The sequence below is a fragment of the Rousettus aegyptiacus genome, unplaced genomic scaffold, assembly GCF_014176215.1.
Source record: "Rousettus aegyptiacus isolate mRouAeg1 unplaced genomic scaffold, mRouAeg1.p scaffold_m13_p_15, whole genome shotgun sequence".
Lineage (NCBI taxonomy): Eukaryota > Metazoa > Chordata > Mammalia > Chiroptera > Pteropodidae > Rousettus > Rousettus aegyptiacus.
The window spans coordinates 19,411,686-19,430,902 of NW_023416290.1; the positions used below are offsets into that span (position 1 = coordinate 19,411,686).

A 19,217-nucleotide genomic window follows, 5' to 3' on the forward strand; every position below is an offset into this window, starting at 1 on the left:
AATTCTTAAATTAATGAAGTATTTTAGTAATTCTTGGATTACTAAGATACTTTATAATAACCTGTTTGATAGTTTCTATTGAACTTAAATTTTTATTTATGAGGTAATGGGTTAAATTAAAATGATGTTATCTGTTTGTTGCTAGAAGAAAAGTTAATACTGTGTTATTCTCCATGCCCAAGTCTACTGTGTGTCACCTTTAAATGGAACAATTATGGGACTGGAAGCCTTAATGTAATTTTACATTTAAGAAATACGATACCATGAGATTTCATGCTTGTTTCTTTCTGTGGGGTGCTTAATGAGGGACATGCTCTGGGGTTTTCTGTTTTCATGGGGTATGGTGTGTATTATTGATCCTTAGGATATGTAGTTTTCATATTTTAACATTTCAGAAAGCAGAATTAATTACATATATGTTGGCCAGGTGGCTGCTGCGATGTACTTTCACAGGCAGAACATCAAATCCAGCATCAACATTTGCAGAATGGGTGTCAGTGCTTGCAAGAAAATCTGAGAGATATTAGTGAAGTACACTTCGAACCTTTGAGGAACCAAAAGGTTGAAAAGCAGTGAGGGTGAAAACAGCTGGCTCTACACACTGCGAAGGCAGCTAAGAACTAATAGCTTTTAGCTCTTTTATGGATTCTTTTAGGAAATGGTACATTACTAGTGTTTCTGATCAAACTTTTTGTGGGATAAAAACATGTTATTAAATCTGAGTCCAAAAGTGATTCATAAGCCTTGTACTCTTAATGTGAAGTACTTTTAGAAACACCCAAGCCAATTTGTCTTGCTTATATTTTGCCCTTTATATTTGTGAAAGGTAATATATGATAAAAATTCCAAGTTTATTGAAAGCAATAAACAAAAATTAAGTGGTAAAAAACAACACCATGATAGTTTAATAGTTTTTATTTATTAGTAGTATATAGAATACTGATGCGTCTGTATGCAGTACATTAAGTGGATAGTAGACTAAATAAAATGTGATTAAGTGAATGTATTTGATTACATGAAATAGAATAGATTAAATCTATCTAATTGAAATATTCAGCCATGAGCTGTAGGTGGTGCTGTTGCTTCTCATTTAATTCCATCTTCTAACTTTAGGTGCTTAATATAATTTTTCCATGAGTCTTATTTGGTTCTATCTTCATCATCTGTATGGGAGCCTTTGCTTCTAGATGGGGACAGGCAATGAACAGGCCTATAAGCTTAACATAAATCTTAATTCTAAATTTTCTTTCAGAATTTGCTTTTTATTACTTTGCAAGAACAAGATAGACAGTAGTTCTTGTGACAGGCCAGTGAGATACAGAGAGACCTCATGAGAATTCTAGTAAAGAGATATCCTTTCCCACTCTCCTTGTGTGTAAGCGAATGCTAGAGGTGCCGAGCATGTTCTAACCCCCATTCCCACTTTATCAGACAAGTGCTCTCCGTGGAAATTTAGGGTATATTATTATAGTACCACAGTAAAGAATACATTTTATATTTCTGCTTGGAACACATGTAAACAAACAATATTGAAAATGAACTTTTACAAAACAGTATTTAACCAGTGCTGGTTATAACCCATGAGATGGATTTTATGATCCTGTAGTGAGTTGCAACTCCTATTTGGAGATATCTGTTTATCTCTGTCTCTCTGTCTCTTTCTGTTATACATATATGTGTGTATGTACATATGTGTGTGTATATGTGCCATTCTCACTTGTATAAATGACCCATAGTGAGTTGTGGATAGGAAAATATAAAGTTGAAATCTCTTGTTCTTGTTTTACTATCTGGAAAATTCAGTATGAAATTATTTTACTTTATAGGCTGGAGCACTGGATTTGCTGAAGGAACTTAAGAATATTCCCATGACCCTGGAATTATTACAGGTATGTGCTAATATTTGTAATAATTTTGAATAGGTGATTATCATAAAGTACTGAAATGTCTTCAATATTAATATGTTTTTGGTATTGTCTCATTATATTTTAAGCTATTATTAACTTTTGTTTTTTCAGATAGTAACATATATCAATAGTCCAATGTTACCATTATAGAAAAATGTTGTCTTCCTCAAGGAAAATAAAACCCAAATCTCTAAGTTTGGCAGTAGTAGTGAAATCTCACTGTGAAAGGAGAATGGACTCTTGACCCTGATTTGATCTCCCAAGATTTCAATTTCTTGGTCTGTCATCGATAGCTTCTGCCGGCATGAAGCTAGCTGGCATCAGGGGTGAGGATGGCAAGGTGTTCCTCTCCCCACATTTTGCCCTGGCCAGCTGTTTACACAATCAGATGTCTAGTAGACATCACTGAAGTCTTCATTATTTTAATGTTCTATCAAGACTAAAACATAAAAATTAAATTTTAACAGAGCCAAAATTTTAAAAAGGAATGTAAATAGTAACTTGGATCTGGCTATTTTCTGCCACACATTTCTTATTGTCCATGAGTGTCTCCTTTGATATTTCTATTCTGTTAAGTCAAAATTTAGGGAAGAGTGATGGTAGTATGTGAACATGGTTGGGAAAAAATTATATATTTATTTTTACTAATGTCTAAGTGAAACTGAACATTTCTTTTAATTATGAAGACTGTAAACCATAGTTGTATTGATGGTATTTATGACTATAACTGAAAGAAATCACAAATATTTTAACTTCATATTATAGTTGTAGTTATAGCGACATCTGTTTTTGCCCTTTATTACGGTAACTATTGCATCTTAACGCTAGGTCATATTTAAAGTTTTAAATTAAGGAGCACATCTATTAGATATTACATTTAGGAAATATTTTGTAACTGTATATTATGTAATTGGTGTTCTATGTATGTAATTCTATTTTAAAAGCATTCTGAGAAGGGGTTCATACTTTAGATTGCCAGAAGGATTGATGGTGCAAAAAAGGTTAAGAACTTCTCTAAATGTAGACCCAGGAAAGAAAAAGGAAACAAGTCATGAAGTCCTGTTTTCTCAGTTCAGATATCCTGTCTAAGGATTAACAGTTTCTCTGCCAAATCAACTTTGAGAATAACCTTACCTTTGAGACAGTACCTTACCACTTAGATGTGGCCTTTTCCTAACAAATGTACGTTGGGATAACCACATTGAAAAGAACATGATACTAGTATTTAAGAGAAATATGTAGCATTATAGAGGGCATGGAGGTTGAGTAGGGCTATCATTTATAACACATCTTTGATAATTCTCATATGCTTCATTTCTGGAAAGTCTATGTAGTCATATAACAAACATTTGCATTTTTATTAGGGTTAGGAATTCTTTTGGGGTATTGAATACATATGGCTTTTCCCCTTCATTGAACTTAAAGTCTCATGGAGTATAACTGACATGTGAACAAACAGAAAGGTATTGTAGATGTCTATATAGGATTCAGTTGTCAGAGATAGAGCAGGTAGAACCACTAAGAAGTTCACTTCTTAATCTGATAACTTAATCTGGGAGGCTCAGAAAATCCTTCATATAGGTGATAAAGTGGAAACTGAGTGACAAAATATGAATAAGTTCTCCCTAGGCAAAAAGGACTGGGAAAGGTATTAATCCAGCAGAAATAACAGTATATGGAAATAGTGTGGCATATTAAGTTAATATAAAGAAAGGGCAAGTCAGATACAGGGTTGAATTCATAGGCAGCTTGGCACATAGGACTGCATATGCCATCTTGAGAGCAGTCTTGCCAAAAGGCCATGGTGCAGGAGAGCGCATGACTAGATTTGCACAGTGGAGGAAATGGAGGCTGAAACAGGAAGGCTTGTTGACTAATGATGCAGTTACCCAGGGGAACAGTGATGAGGTTTTGAACTAAGGTAGTAGCAATAGAAATGGAGAGGAGTACTTATTAATGATGGACAAACTACAAAAATTGGTAGCTGACCGGATCAGGGTGAAGGAGAAGGAGGAATTTAGGGCGACTGAAGTTTTTGCTATGGTGCCTGGGTAGATAGTGCCATTTAACAGTATAGCAAAATTCAAGAAAGGTTATGTGGTGGGGTTGAAATGAGGAGGAAATAAAGATAGGGAGTTGAAGAGATAAAGGATAAGTTTGGATCCATTGAGTTTTGAGATGCCTGTGAAACAAATGGTTGTAGATGTCTGTTGTGTGCACATATCTTCTAGAGCAGTATAGAACTTTCTGCAACGATGGAAATGTTCTTTACCTGTGTTGTCTAAAAAAAAATTTAGCTGCTCCCACATGAGACTACTGAACACGGAAATGTGACTGAAGAACTGAATTTTAAGTTATTTAATTTTAATGAATTTTAACTTAAACTGGAATCTGATTTAAAAGCAATATGTGTAAAAAGCTCTAGAATGTAGGAGAAAGGGCATATTTAGGAAATATTTAGAAAATAATAGCGTAAGGATGGATAGAACCTCCAGGAGGACAGGTAAACATCTGTTAGGATGTAACAGACTGGTTAAATTAAATGAGAACTGAAGAGTCCATTGAAGTTTACAATTATAGATAATAGGAAACTTTTAGCAATGATAGAATAGAAGGCTAATTGGTTTAGGTTGAAGGTAAGGAAGTAAACAGGAAGGCAAATAATATAATAGATTGGAATAGTTTTATAAGTTTTTATGTATAGTGGAATCATTCATTCAATAATTATTAAGTCCTCGCTGTGTGCTAGGTATTATTTTTATGGGCTGAATGTAGTGAACAAGACAAAGTCGCTGCCCTCGTGGAACTTAGTGAAAGAATAGTAAACATATCTGTATATAGCTTTCTTTAACAGCTTTATTGAGATATAATTTGCACACCATATAATTAATTCATTTAAAGTATGCAATTCATTAGTTTTTAGTATATTCAGAGAATTCTGCTACTATCACCACAGTCAATTATAGAACATTTTCATCACCTCAAAAAGAAACCCTACATCTTTTAGCAGTCATCCCCATTTTTCCCAGATTGCCTCCTCTCCTCTGCCCAAGGCAACCACTAATCAGTTCTGCTTTTTTGTCTCTACAGATTTACCTATTAAAGAGATTTCGTATCAGTGAAATTGTGCAATACGTGACCTTTTGTGTCTGCCTTCTTTTACTTAGTATAATTTTTCAGTTTTCATCCATGTCGAAGCATGTATCAATACTTCATTTCTTTTTATGGCTGAGTAATAAATATTCCATTGTATGGATTTACCACATACCACATTTTCTTTACCCGTCAGTTGATGGACATTTGGGTTGTTTCCACATTTATGGCTGTTATGACTCATGCCGCTATGCACATTCATGTACAAGTTTGCGTGTGGACACATTTTTGTTTCTCTTGGGTAGCTACCTAAAAGAGTTGAAATGTTTAGTCATATGGAAACTTTATGTTGAATGTTTTGAGGATCTGTCAGTCTATCAAACTGTTTTCCCTAGTGGCTGTACCATTTTACATTCCCAACAACAGCAAGTAAATGAGGATTCCAGTTTTTCCACATTCCTGCCAACATTTGTCATTATCTGTCTTTGATTATAGCCATCCTAGTGTGTGTGAAGTAATAACATTGTGGTGTTGATTTCCATTTCCCTACTGACTGATACTGAACATCTTTTCTTGTGCTTGTTGACCATTTCTTTAGAGAAAAGTCTGTTCAGGTCCATTGCCTATTTTTTAGGTTGGATAATTTGCCTTTTTATTATTCAGCTGTAGGAGTTCTTTATATATTCTAGGTATGAGTCCCTTATCAGATAGAAGGTTTGCAAAAATCTCCCATTCATTGAATTCTCTCTACTTTCTTAGTGGTGTTCTTTGAAGCACAAAACTTTAAAATTTTGCTATAGTCTTATTTATTTGTTTTCCTTGGTTGCTTGTGCTTTAGGTGTCATATCTAAGAAACCATTGCAAGAGTCTTATAGTTTTGTACTTAGGTCCGTGGTTCATTTTGAGTTAATTTTTATGAGTGGTTAAAAGAAGAGGTCCAACTTCGTTCTTTTATATATGGGTATCTAGTTCTCCCTTTCAATATTCTTTTGTCCAATTAATTGTTTTGATATCCTTGTTGAAAATCAATGATGAAAATTTAGGGGTTCATTTCTGGATTCTTAAATCTATTTCATTAATCTACATGTTTATCCTTATGTAAGACCACATTGTCTTGATTACTGTAGCTTTGTATTTAGTTTTGAAATTGGGAATCGTGAGTCCTCCAGCTTTGTTCTTTTTTGAGAGCACTTTGGCTATTTTGGGTCCCTTGCATTTCCATATGAACTTTAAGTTAAGCTTCTCAATTTCTGTACAAAAGGTAGCAGTATTCTGATAGGACTTGCATTGAATATGTATGTAGTTCGATTTGAGTACTGTTGCAGCTTTAACATTTAATACGGGATGCCTTTCCATTAATTTCTTTCAAAAATGACTTAAGATTTTATGGCTCTCTTCAGATCATCTTGGCAAAAACTCATGATTTTTTTCCTACAGCATAGCAATCTGCTTAGTTTCCCTGTGATATTGATAATGTCTGTTGATTTCACTACTCATTCCTTTCTGCTTTACCACCAATGTGCAGCTGACTCGCTAAGTCTGCTTAATGCATTCTCCATCTTTCCAAGGTAATGTCTTTCTATTTGTATACTTGGTGTTCTATAGAAGCCAGATGGCCAGCCATGGGCAAAGGCATGCATACATTTTCTCTGTATAGAATTTCTTGATGTGTAGTTTATCTCTAAAACTTTTACTAGTCTTGCAATCAAGAAACCTGTTTAACTCTACAGTTTCTCATGTTACTTGAGCACAAAACAGTTCTTTATGGCTCACCTATTACATCCTGTAAATCATAGTCTGCCATTTTTAGGAAAAATCCAGTCTAGGGAATTCTTAAGAGGCAAATCTAGATGTGGTTATCCAAGTAAAATAGCTTCACAATCCTTTCTTCTGTCTACTTTCTTCTAGTTTTCCCAAAATACTCCCTAAACAATACGTACCTGAAATTTTTCACCTACTTTAGCATTATTATTTCTTATTCTTTACTGGACAATCTCTTCCTTGGATGAGCATGTTTATTACATATGCTGCCTGTGTTCTCCATATCTGCCTCTATTCTCCATATTGGTTTTCTTAGTAAGCAGGAAGTCGTTGACTCTTTAGTGATCAAAATATCCTGTGATTGTTTGTTTGTTTGTTTGTTTGCACCTACAGCACCTGGTCTTCCTAGGTGGTCTCCCATCCAAATACTAACCAGGCCCGACACTGCTTAGCTTACGAGATCAGACAGAATTAGGCATGTTCAGAGTAGCATGGCCATAGACTCCTGTGATTATTTAAAAGCAGTCACCTTATAACACAGGGTTAAGTTCATGTTCTCCTTGTACCTTTCTTTGATCATCTCTAACTACCTTTGAAAATTCCATTTTCTTTGTTAATCCTTGTCAACCCCAAGCTTTAAAAATATATTTCTTCTTCCACTCATTTAAAAAGTAAATTTTCCTTCAGGTAGTGATAGTGGGGGTGATGAGGAAGAGCTGTGAGTGGGTCCTGAGGAGGAACGCTGCAGTCATTGGGGCAAAGGAGTCAGACCTGAAGCTGGGTACACCAGCTGCAAGAGCAAGCCCTGCTTCTGAGCAGGTAGCTGCATCCACTGGGACAGTCTAGGTCCACAGAATTGTGTGCCTGTGCCATCCAGCTCGGGCACTTGCCTCTGGAAAGTTTTCTATATTGAAATGCCTATTTCGTCAGCCGACAAAATATTTTAGAAAATATTAGAAAAAGTTGTAAAAGTATTTTCTTAACAAAAAAAAAGTTCTGAGAGCATTTTTTTAAAATAAAAGCAATAAACTACTTTCTGTGGATTAAAAAGAAAATCCCCAAAACATTAATCTCAAACTATTTTGGGACTTCCGATATGCAGAATCCCCGTTATCTTTCTGTTATTACTGTATCTGCCTTGCTGGTCTTTTTAAGAGAGGTAGGACACCGACTAAATACATATTCTAAATTCTTGAGCACAACTTCTGTCCTGAATCTCTTTGTTGAGTAGATTGAATAATTTAGAAGGAAGCCTTCAGTACCCCTTTATTTCTCTCTGCCTTTAAGCTTACAGCAGGGGTTCTCTTCTTTTTTTCACCACTAAGAATTCCTTTTGTTATTTTTTTCTTCCATAGACCATGTGTTTTGAAAGATTGTCTACTAACAACCTGAACTTATTAAATAATTTACCATTTTTTATTTATCATCCATAATTGGCCTGTCAGCTTTTGTGTTCTTTGAGCACAATTTGAAAACCATAGATGTGCTAAAAAGAGCTTGGGCTTTGGGGATGAGAGTACTTGAATTAAAAGCCCAGCTGTGCCCATTAGGAATGGTGTGATGCTGGGCAAGTTATTTATTGGTTCATCTTAAAAAATAATAATCTCTTCATCTTAAAAATAGAGATAATGATCTGAACTTTGAACGGTTGTTAGGATGATTAATGAATATGGAGTTCTTAGCATAATCCTGGGCACATAGTATTAACACATGTTAAATTATCTATATTCTGTGAAGTCCATCTTAATACCTGTGATTATATGCTGGTTTCAAGCCAAAAAAATGCTTTTTAAACCTATATAGATGGTAGTATTTGTTTGAGCATTCACATTGTAAGTTGCATAAGGTCTATGAAGTAATCTATGAAAAAAATTTATAGAAACAAAGGCAGATGTATTTTAATCATGATTTCTTCAGCCTACCTTATGTATAAATATAGACATTTTATATTTATGTAAAAACTAAATTTATTTTATTAATTAACCAGCCTTATTACAGTAGCAAGTTATATACTTGCAGATCTCAGTGATAAGAACTTTGAGTCCAGTGTTTGATCTGCAGCTGTCTATATTCTAAAGTCCATAGTATACTGTTATAAGAATCCAAATAATTGAAAGTTTTTTTTTTTCTGTTCTAAAATGGAAACAGGAATCTGGAAAAGAAGAAAATGAAACATTAAATTGTCTGAAATAAAATTGCTTGTAATAATTCTTTTGTTGTTGCCTTGCAGTCTACAAGAATCGGAATGTCAGTGAATGCCATTCGCAAGCAGAGTACAGATGAAGAAGTTACATCTTTAGCAAAGTCTCTCATCAAATCCTGGAAAAAGTTATTAGGTATAATTGATCTTCCCTGATATGTATTTATGATGTTCTGGTTTTTTGACACATTTGGTTGTTGTATTTTTCTCTTTATGACTGTAAATGTACTGAAATTAGTGCCTTATAATAAGGGTGAGGAGTGTTAGTTGACCTCTTTGAGGGTTTTACTTTTTAAGCTAGTCAAATTTAGTTTCTTGTCTTTTAATACTTACAACGAGATTGCCTCTTTAAGTAACAAGAAACTTTTCCTCCAAGGGGAAGGTTGTCATACTTTTTGCAAATTTTTTTTGGAATATTTTTCTCACAGAAAACTTGCAAGAATAATAAAAAAAACTCATGAATTATTTTTCTAGATAAAGTTTTAATATTTTCCATATTTGTTTTATTATGTCTTCTTTTTTTCTCTATACATATATACTCACACACAAACTTTTTTCTGAACCATTTGAGAATTCATTGCATCTATCATTCTTTAATACTTAGATGTCTGTTTCCTCGGAACATGTTAATTTCTTCGTGCAATCATAATACAGGAAATTCAGGAAATTTAACATTGGTATAGTTTGTGGATCTATAGTGCATGTTGTACTTTTGTCAGTTATCCCAGTAGTGTCCTTTTTAGCTTTTTGTTTCTCTTCTACAAGATCCAGTCTAGGATCATATATCTAGTTTACTAATCTGGACTACCTCTTAAGCCTTTTTATGTCTTTTCTGACATTGACATTCTGAAGAATATAAGCACCGTACAGCCTTTGTTTTAAAAGCATGTTCCTTATTTAGGGCTTATTTGCTATTTCCTGGTGATTAGATCAGATTGTGCCTCACAGTTAGAATACTACATAAGTGTGCTATGTCCTCAGGGTTTCACCTCCAGAGGCATTTATGGTGTTTATTTTGATAACACAGTCAAGGTATACGCTAATAGCTTATTTTCCCCCTTGTATCTAATAGGCATTCTGTCAGAGATACTTTTAGATCCTGAAGCAACCTTGTCCTTTTACCTCCCAGTTATTTATCTATTATTAATGTGGATGTGTGGATTACTATTCTATACAATGAATTATAATCCATTATCCATATTTATTTTGATATTTACATTGTCCCAAATTTGACCAGTGGGGACCTCTGAAGTGGAATCAGCCACTTCTTTAATTGGTCATTGGTGTTATATACAAGAGAAAACAGAAAGCAGTGAACCTTTTAAAATTTCAAAAGCAACAATTGTATTAACAAAAAACCTGTTACTGATAAAAGAGTTTGGAAACTAGGAACTAAAAATTGTAAAGCCTATAAATTTTAAACAGTCTAGTCTTAAGACACCTAATGTAATATGTGCTGCTGTATTGGATTCTGGACCAGGAAAAAACATTGCTGTAAAGCTCATTATTGAGATAATTTGCAGAATTTACATAAGGTCTATAGGTAAGTAAACAGCTTTGTATCATTGTTAAATTTACTTATTTACTGTGGTTATATAAATTAATTTTTTTATTCTTAAGGAATACACAGTGAAATATTTAGAGATAAAGGAGCATGATGTCTGCTACTTATTTTCATATGGTTCAAAAGAAATATGTATGTACATAATGGTGTGTGTGTGGATGTGAATGAATGAATGAGGAAGCAAGTGTGCCAAAACATTATCAGTTAGGGAATTTGAATAAATTTCTTTGTACGGTTCTTACAACATTTGTGCAGGTTTCAAATTATTTCAAAGTTAAAAGCTTTTTAAAAAAAGCCTAGCCTTTAAAGACTTACTGAAACTCTGTGTTTGTAGTTCGTTTACATTTTGAATCTAATTCCAGCAAGTTGATTGAGAACCATATACATGCATTTTTATTTCTAGAAAAATGTTTTATGTGGCATGAGAGAAAAGAATGGATGTTACAGTTATGCTCGTTTAATCTTAATCTTAAATTTGAAGAAGTTTTACTTTTAAATTTACTAGAGGTACCTAATTCCAGTACACGTTCTCCTTTTAAAACATTTTTATTTACTTTAAAAGATTTACATGTTCATTAAATAAAATTTGGGGACTGGAAGAGGAAAAACATCATCCTTAAGTCTATCTCTAAATATAACCATCAGTTAATGTCTTGTTGGATTTCTTGTCTTTTTCCCCCGGTGCATGGATTTTGCTTCAGCTTTAAGTTTACTTATGCTGTGTGTATGCATGTGTTTGTATATGTATTTATATTGCCTTTTTAATGAAAGTTTTTTGGTTTTCCATCATAATTCATTTTTATTGGCTTCAAATTAATCTCTTGGGTGACTGTACCGTAATTTAATCATTTGCCTATTAGATTTATTGTTTAACTTTATAGCTATTATAAATAATGTCTTGATGAATATCTTTCTGATTAAAGCTTTTTGTTTAGACTATTAACTAGATTTCTAGATTTACTACTGCTATTAGGTAGCACAGTTTTGACTGCTTAAGATGTGCAATGACCTATATTAATGCATTTAATCTACCTAACAATCCAGTGTGCTAGGTGCTGTTAGAATCCCCATTTTATGATAAGGGAATTGAGGCACTGAGAGATTAAGTACCTTATGCACAGCTGCATTGCTAGTAAGTAGCCAGGCTGGCATCTGATCACGGACAATCCGAGACTAGAGATGGAGCACTTCCCAGAGGCTTGGCTCTATTGCCCACAAACTGTATTTAGATGGTAGGACTGTTTTTAAGGCTATTCATACTTATTGCTCTGATTTCTGAAGGAATTGTACCAGTTTACACTGTGCTAGTGATGTGTAAAGATCAATTTACTGCTCCTCTCCAGCACTGGATCCTTGTTAGTGTTGTATTATCACTTTTCATATGCTTTCTACCCTCTTACTTTTGGAATATTTCTTAGTCCTTGCTATGCATTTTAATGTCATTAGTATTATTTGTTTTCTACCTCATAATACTATAGAATCTTTAGCTTGCGGGGCCTTCCAGGCGAATTACAAAGAATAATGGGGCACAGCAAAATAGTATGTGAAAACTAAAGCATACACTTACCTTACGTTGTAGGGGACTTGAATTGTATTTCAGGTTTTCTAACCCTAACCTTCATGAGGTAAGTTCGAAAATTGCAATTTGGACCAAACTCTATATCAGTTTTCCTTATTCAGATTAGCATATTAGTAGTCATCTGAGCAACTTGAAAATTGTCATGCTCATGCCTCAGTGCCAGAGATTTGGATTGAAAGGTTTGGGATGGGAGCTTGAGCATGAGGGTATGCTTAAAAGTTGCCTCGATAGTCTTAATATACAGCTGAATCTATGCTCTTCTGTATTCTATACAAAGGAATGTAGAGAGTTGACTTATTTATGTAGCTCTTAATACTTAGTCAGGGGCCAGAATTTATGCAGTAGATCCAAACATTTTTTGAACCCAGTTTCACGCCTGTTTTGGTTGATTTAAACATGAATGTTTCTTTTCAGTGCTTTAATACTGTGTTGGCCTAATCTATTTTGAGTATCTTATTTCCCCAGATCTAATTGCTCACCTCCTTAAGTCTTAAGGCTCCGTATTCTGTATTACTTTACATATTACTTCAGGTAGAGGAGGTGCTGGGTAGGCTTTATTAATCCTGAAGTATTTTCTATGAAAATTTTTTTTGTTTACAGCCCCTGAAACATTTATTTGTATTTTGGGTACCACCTTAAATTTTTTGACTTCGTGAAAAATTACCAAAACAACCTTGCTATCTGTACTTTATGCTTTCATTTTTAAAATGACATTGCTGACATTTTTCCCGTCTTCTTTCCTTCTTTTTTTTCTGTATACTTTCTTCCCTTTCAGGTTCTACTGGCATATAAATGTGTGGTTTCCAACCAATGAGAGTTTATTTAGGAGTGCTGACTGAGCATTCATTGTGAAAAATACCCAAGTACATATGTTAATAGAATAACCTGCATAAATTTTATTTACTTGTTGAAAATCTAGGATTTTAGTTTTTTTTGTTGTTGTTGTTTTATAAATAGCCTGATAACATGTAGTAGTTCAGTGGTTTTGTTTTTGTTTTTTTTTTTTAACAAATGTTCACAACTTAGGGATTTCATAAATTTTCAGATGGACCATCAACTGATAAAGATCCTGAAGAAAAGAAAAAAGATACTGCAATTACATCACAGAATAGCCCAGAAGCAAGAGAAGAAAGGTATTTTGCTTTATAGAATTCATTTATATTGAAAGTCAGTTTTACTTGACCATCACCTCCTCTGTAGTCTTATGATCTCATGTCTGTACTCTTCTATTTTCTAATCAAATGGAATTAGCAAAGGCATATAGCCAAGTATTCTAAGTTTTCTTATAAGATTTCCTGGAAAATTAAGAGAGTTAGAAGACACTACATAAATAGAAGAAATTGTTTACATTGTACTCAACAAGTTTAATTGAATGGAATCTCTGGAATCGAACTACTAGAATCGACAATGGAGGTACTAATTAGAGATTCAAATGATTTAGTCCTGTGTTTACCACATTTCTTTTTAGATTTTATTTTATTTTGCCCTGGATCTAAGTCTCCTTTCTGTTTTTATTTTTCTACTCAGGTTAGCTATTTGTCATAAGAACTTAAAATGTGAAATTCAGTAGCGGAGGGTTCAAATTATTTCTCAGCTCATATGAGTCCTTTGCATTTATTCTCTCCTGTCACATATAATGTACTGTGCCATAACCAGCACACTGACATAAAAGGCAATATGCCTAGTAGATTAAATGTAGTTCCCTTTTTCTGGAGAAACTTGTAGCCTAATACTTGACATTGATTTAGAGCATAGTTTTCAGTGTGGTCCTTGGAAGAGCGGGGAACCTGGCCACTTGTTAGCAAAGCATATTTTTGAGCTCTACCCTAGAACTATTGAATCAGGTAATCTGGTTCTAGAAATTTTAGATATATCTTTTTAACAAACCCTTAAAGTGATTTTGATGCACTTAAGGTTTAGGCTACCTATTTTAACTTCATTTATTTCTCAATATTTTCCCCAAATGGATAATGTACTCATCTTTTTTTTAGCTACAAAAAATTTCATGCACTGTTATTTTACATATTAGTACTAAATAAATTTGATGATAAAGGAGGTAAACTAATAGTATGGTTAAATACCAGTTATTAATAAAATGTATTCAGTTTTTCTAACTATTTTGAGATAATTTTTGACTTTGAGAAAATTGTAAGACTAATATAGAGAACTCCCAGTTACCCCAGTGTGTATATGCATATGTATATGTGTGTATACATATACATGTATACATATTTGTATATATATGTGTATACACACACACACAAATGTTATTTTGAATCAAATAAGTCATTTGGAGACATATGCCCTGTATGCCCCTAAATACATCAATATATATTTTCTAAGAACAAGGCCATTTTCTCACATAGAACCACAATACAGCTGTCAATATCCAGAAATTATCATTGATACAAGATCTTTTTCATATTTTAAAAATTGTTCCAATATCTTATTGCAAGGAAAAAAGATTTTTTTCCAAAATATTATTCAAGATCACACCGTGCATTTAGTTATCATATCTCTTTAGTTTCCTTTTATCTGGAATGATCTTTAGTTTGTCATTGTCTTTCATGACTTTGAGATTTTTGAAAAGTACAGGCCATAATTTATGAATTTTTTAATAGATGCTTCCAATTGTCTATCCGGTGACATTCAGAATCACTAATTTAATGCCTCAAATATAAAATATAAAAGTATAGACAAATATTGGAACTAGATATTGAAGGAGGAGCAACTTCTTAGTATATTTTTATCAGTTTTATGTAATGGAAGTTTAGGGATAAAGCCTATCTACAAAAGCATGGAATTAACATGTTTGAAGTCTGATAAAATGGTAGGTCAGTGTCTCTCTATCTCTCTTTCACTCACTCACTGAAAAAAAAATTTAAGATGATTAGAGAAACAAGTCTAAAGGAAGATACAATGTTAGGTCTAATGACTTATAACTGAAAGGGGTTTTACATTTTAGGCATAAGAATTTAAGGAGAAAGTAATATGGTTAAATGCTTACAAAAGAGTCATCAGGATGTAAAAAGTTGGCCAGCAATAGTGAAGTTAGTGAACAAAAGGCTCCATTGTCCACCTGGACAATTTCCAGTGGGTAAGCTAAGCATTTGGCTACAGATACAGAGAGGCAAAAGCACATAATTGAAGCATTTAAAAAGTGGAAATTTAAACATTAGTTCGTTCATTGATTTATCACTGACAAATGTTATGCTATGGACTGTGAATACAGAGAGGAGTAAGTCCTGGTCTTTGCTCTTGAGAAGCCCAGGGGAGAACATACACAAAGCCACCATAATACAAACCTGTGTGCAGACAGTATTTTGGGATTATAGGGGGAAGTCACAGGTGGTTTCACAGAAGGAAATGACTAAACTTAGAAGGTGTACAAAATGGCACTTTGCCCACAGTGATCTGCCTGTGAAATTTAACAATGGGTTATGTTTTGGAGAGAAGGCAAGGAGGCATCTCCTTGTAGCAGTGCATCAAATTAGATCTATGGAGGGTGAATGATTTAGTCTTTGGAAAGATTCATGGCAAGTATCTGTAATGTGATAAAAGCTAACTGAAACCAGTCAGAAGAATACAGTATAAGATGTCATTCAGCAGTGGTTGAAACGTTTAGGTAGGCTGGGAAATTACTGACTGGTCCTGATGGAGTTGATGTTTCTTGGGAGAAATTAAGAGATTTTTTTTATATTTTCATGGCTCACTTCTCAGTATACATGGTTTTTGTCTTGAAGGGAGTGTTTTAAATGTAAAACTCATTGGTTGTCTGATTGGAAAAGGAGTTTTCAAACATTTCCCCCACCTCTGTTTTTGATTGAAAGCTGTCATATCCTCTGATCCCATCACCTCAGCCCTCTTCTTATAACCAAGATCTCTGCTTTTCATTGTATTGAGCTGTTATGTGTATTTTCTTTATTAAAAATGTTGTTTAATGTTTAAAAGGAGACTCAAGGTTAAACATAGTTGGTTAAAACAAGACATGAGACTTGTCTCATCTTTATTATAATTTTAACTTTATATGCAGGCAGTTTTTTTTTTTGTTTGTTTCACTCTAAGGGTCACTGAAATACTATCTCATTTATTTAGACTAATTTTTTTTTTTTTTTAAGAGAGTGATAGTAATGATATTACTTTGAGTTTTTCCTGATTTCTTTTTGGTGTGCCTGTATTTTAGTAGCTCCAGTGGCAATGTAAGCAGCAGAAAGGATGAGACAAATGCTCGAGATACTTACGTATCATCTTTCCCTCGGGCACCAAGCACATCTGATTCTGTACGGTTAAAGTGTAGGGAGATGCTTGCTGCAGCTCTTCGAACAGGAGGTAAGTTTAGTGTACATTGTTTCAGAGCTCAGTCCTTTGGTCATCACCACCACCAATGCCGTGTGCACCTCTGTTTGTTTTACCAGCAGCATACTACTCCCACTACTTAGCTCAGGGAGTAGTTGTCGCTAATAGGGATTACTAGAGGCAGAGAGGTATACGCGTACTGGGGCTTGTGCTTGTTACTTTGGAATTCCAAGAAAGGGATTCCTTCAAAAATATGAATGTTTCCCCTGATTCATTTAAACTTTTTTCGTAATTCTTTTTTTCCCCCACATTTAGTCTGCAAACTAATTACCTCCCCCCTGAAAGATAATGATGATATATTTGGAGCCCATTATAGTGTGACATAGTTTGTAAGTTTTGTATTCATAATTCCATATTTTACTTTTTTAAGTGGAAAGAGATCTTGATTTATATCTGGGAGGTCTAATTTGATTTGAAGGTATCCATTCTTATATAAAAAGTTGGCTTTAAAGTGTAATATATAAGAATATTTACCATCTTTAACAAAATCATCTTTTTTCTTTTCTATTAATACTGAACCATAGTTAGTATAACCTATTTTTCTCCTTACTCTGCACTTTCTACTTTGATTCCTTTACTGTTTTTATATTTTTTTTCTTTTTTCTTCCTAGTTTCTTTTTATTTCCTCCTATCCTTTTGAATATTTGCATAGGAGTCTTCTGATTGTGTCCATATATGTGACGGGCAGATATGAAATGAATGGTTTCTTTGCATTGAAGCCTGAGTCACAGGAGACAAGACAGTTCTTTCTATAACTTTCTCTACTCTCTGCTGGAGCAACCAGACTTTATGGATTTGTGCAATGAGGAATTGCCTGCTAAATCACTTTCTTCCCCACTGCTGAAGGATAAAGAGTCATCAATGCAGAGCACTGTGGACATTAGGTGAATCCAGAGGAGGAGTCCAGTGGGTAGTAAAGAGACCGGATTCTAATGAAACTAAACTGAGAGGATTCTTCTTAGAAGGCAAATAGGGTTGAAGAAATGTGAATGCAATTTAATTTACTCTGTATTGAGATTTTCTTTTAATATGTTATAGTCACTTATTCTTGACAGTTCTTTTTGTCTGTGTTTAGATGACTATATCGCTATCGGAGCTGATGAAGAAGAATTAGGATCTCAAATTGAGGAAGATATCCTTTGTGTGTACATGCATATTGTTTTAAGTAATCTGCTAGATAAATTATAAAATTTTCTTCCTGTATAGAATTTTTTATTTTATTTGTTTTCCACAGTTTCCATCATTATTGTATTGTTTTGATGGGAAAGAAGAGGGCCATTCATGTCATTTTATTCTTCTGTCATTCAAAGTAGAACACAGAGTCTGCCTTGCAAACTGAGAATGGACCATCTTAACTGAAGTTGTGCAAAAGGGCATGGAAAACCTAGACACCAGAAGAGTGAAGTGGGGTTTCACATTTTGCGGGGAACTCAGCAAAGCATTCATAACACCCTGAGTTCATCATCTGGAGGGAAGGGTTTTTATGCTGGGCACCACGGAAAGGGCTCTGGGAGTGGGGCCTTGCTTGTAAGTATGGGGAGCAGGGAACATCTAGGTGACAGTGTGATGGCGAGACTATGCTTGTTGAGGAAATAGCCTGGTAAGAAAGTGTCCTCTTCAAGGGCTCAGTCTCTGCTGTGGCCTGTTCTTTTGAGAAGAAGCTGCTAAACTAGCTTCTTGCTGAGTTGAGGGACGAGATGAAGCTTCAGTGCCGTGTGAATGGTCTCTTCTCATAAGGTCTTAAACTTAAGAAGAAAGCATTGCTCATTTATTCACAGCTGAAAAATATAGTCAATGTTACTTGCCAGTTATAGATGAAAGAATCTAGTAGAAACAGTGCCTTGTTGTTAATCTAAATTTGAATCTTTTTATGAACTGCTTAGAAATTTCAGGAATTCTTATTTTGGCAGAATAGGGACAAAATTATCTTACCTTTATAATTTAACCTTTTTTCCTTAATGGCCTATACCTATATATCAAGAAATAAGGAATACAGACATGAAATACAAAAACAGAGTACGAAGTAGAATATCAAATCTTAAGGATGCAAAGAATCCAAATTTAAGGAAAAATGTACTGTGTGGGAATATTTCTCCTGACTTATTTGCTAGAATGACAGCCGAGGTGAATATATGTGAATATAATGTTTCTGTGATATGACTCCATGATGTAAGATGTAAAGACTATTTAAATCATAAACTACTATATATAAATACTACATATAAGTCATTATTATCTATTCTAATATATTTATATATACAGTACACTAGACAAATAACGGTGACTGGATCTGTTTACTTTGTTTCTTCCAGTACTCTGCCATGGTCTTTGGGTGACTGCATCTGTACCATGATTTTTGCCTTGAATCATTGTCTGAAGACAAAAGTATTTTAACTTTTTGAAGAGTCGAATTTCTAATTGCAAACAAACTTTGAAATCTCTAAGCTCTTTTCATGGTTAAACCCTACAAAATTGGTCACATTTTACTATTTGTTAAATTTATATAGGGAATGATGGGAAAAATGGAATTTATAGCTGGCTATTTATAGACATGGGTGTTCATAGATAATAGCTGTAGTGTGCCTACAATCTCACTTAAAGCATTTAAGAGTAATTTGTCTTTATAGCTAATAAAAATTGCTATATTTTTAAAATCCATTTTTCAAAAAGGTATAAAAATAATTTAAAACTTTTACACAATAGAGAACAGTGTAATGAAATCCTGTGTATCTGTCACCGAAGCTTTAAATATTTTCA

The 19,217-nt window shown here is 33.9% G+C and overlaps 1 protein-coding gene and 1 pseudogene across 1 annotated transcript in view; one reads left to right on the forward strand and one right to left on the reverse strand.

Moving 5' to 3' along the window:
- The window catches only part of TCEA1 (transcription elongation factor A1), a 35,119-nt gene that overhangs the window by 7,183 nt on the left and 8,719 nt on the right, over nt 1–19,217 (forward strand). Inside the window, exons 2-7 of the mRNA XM_016126199.2 lie at nt 1,827–1,889; nt 8,992–9,097; nt 13,150–13,237; nt 16,288–16,433; nt 17,536–17,592; nt 18,430–18,584. Of these exons, the coding sequence (XP_015981685.1) occupies nt 1,827–1,889; nt 8,992–9,097; nt 13,150–13,237; nt 16,288–16,433; nt 17,536–17,592; nt 18,430–18,584 (615 nt within the window). The remainder of the gene's footprint in view (nt 1–1,826; nt 1,890–8,991; nt 9,098–13,149; nt 13,238–16,287; nt 16,434–17,535; nt 17,593–18,429; nt 18,585–19,217) is intronic.
- On the reverse strand, nt 7,146–7,264 carry LOC118612285 (annotated as a pseudogene).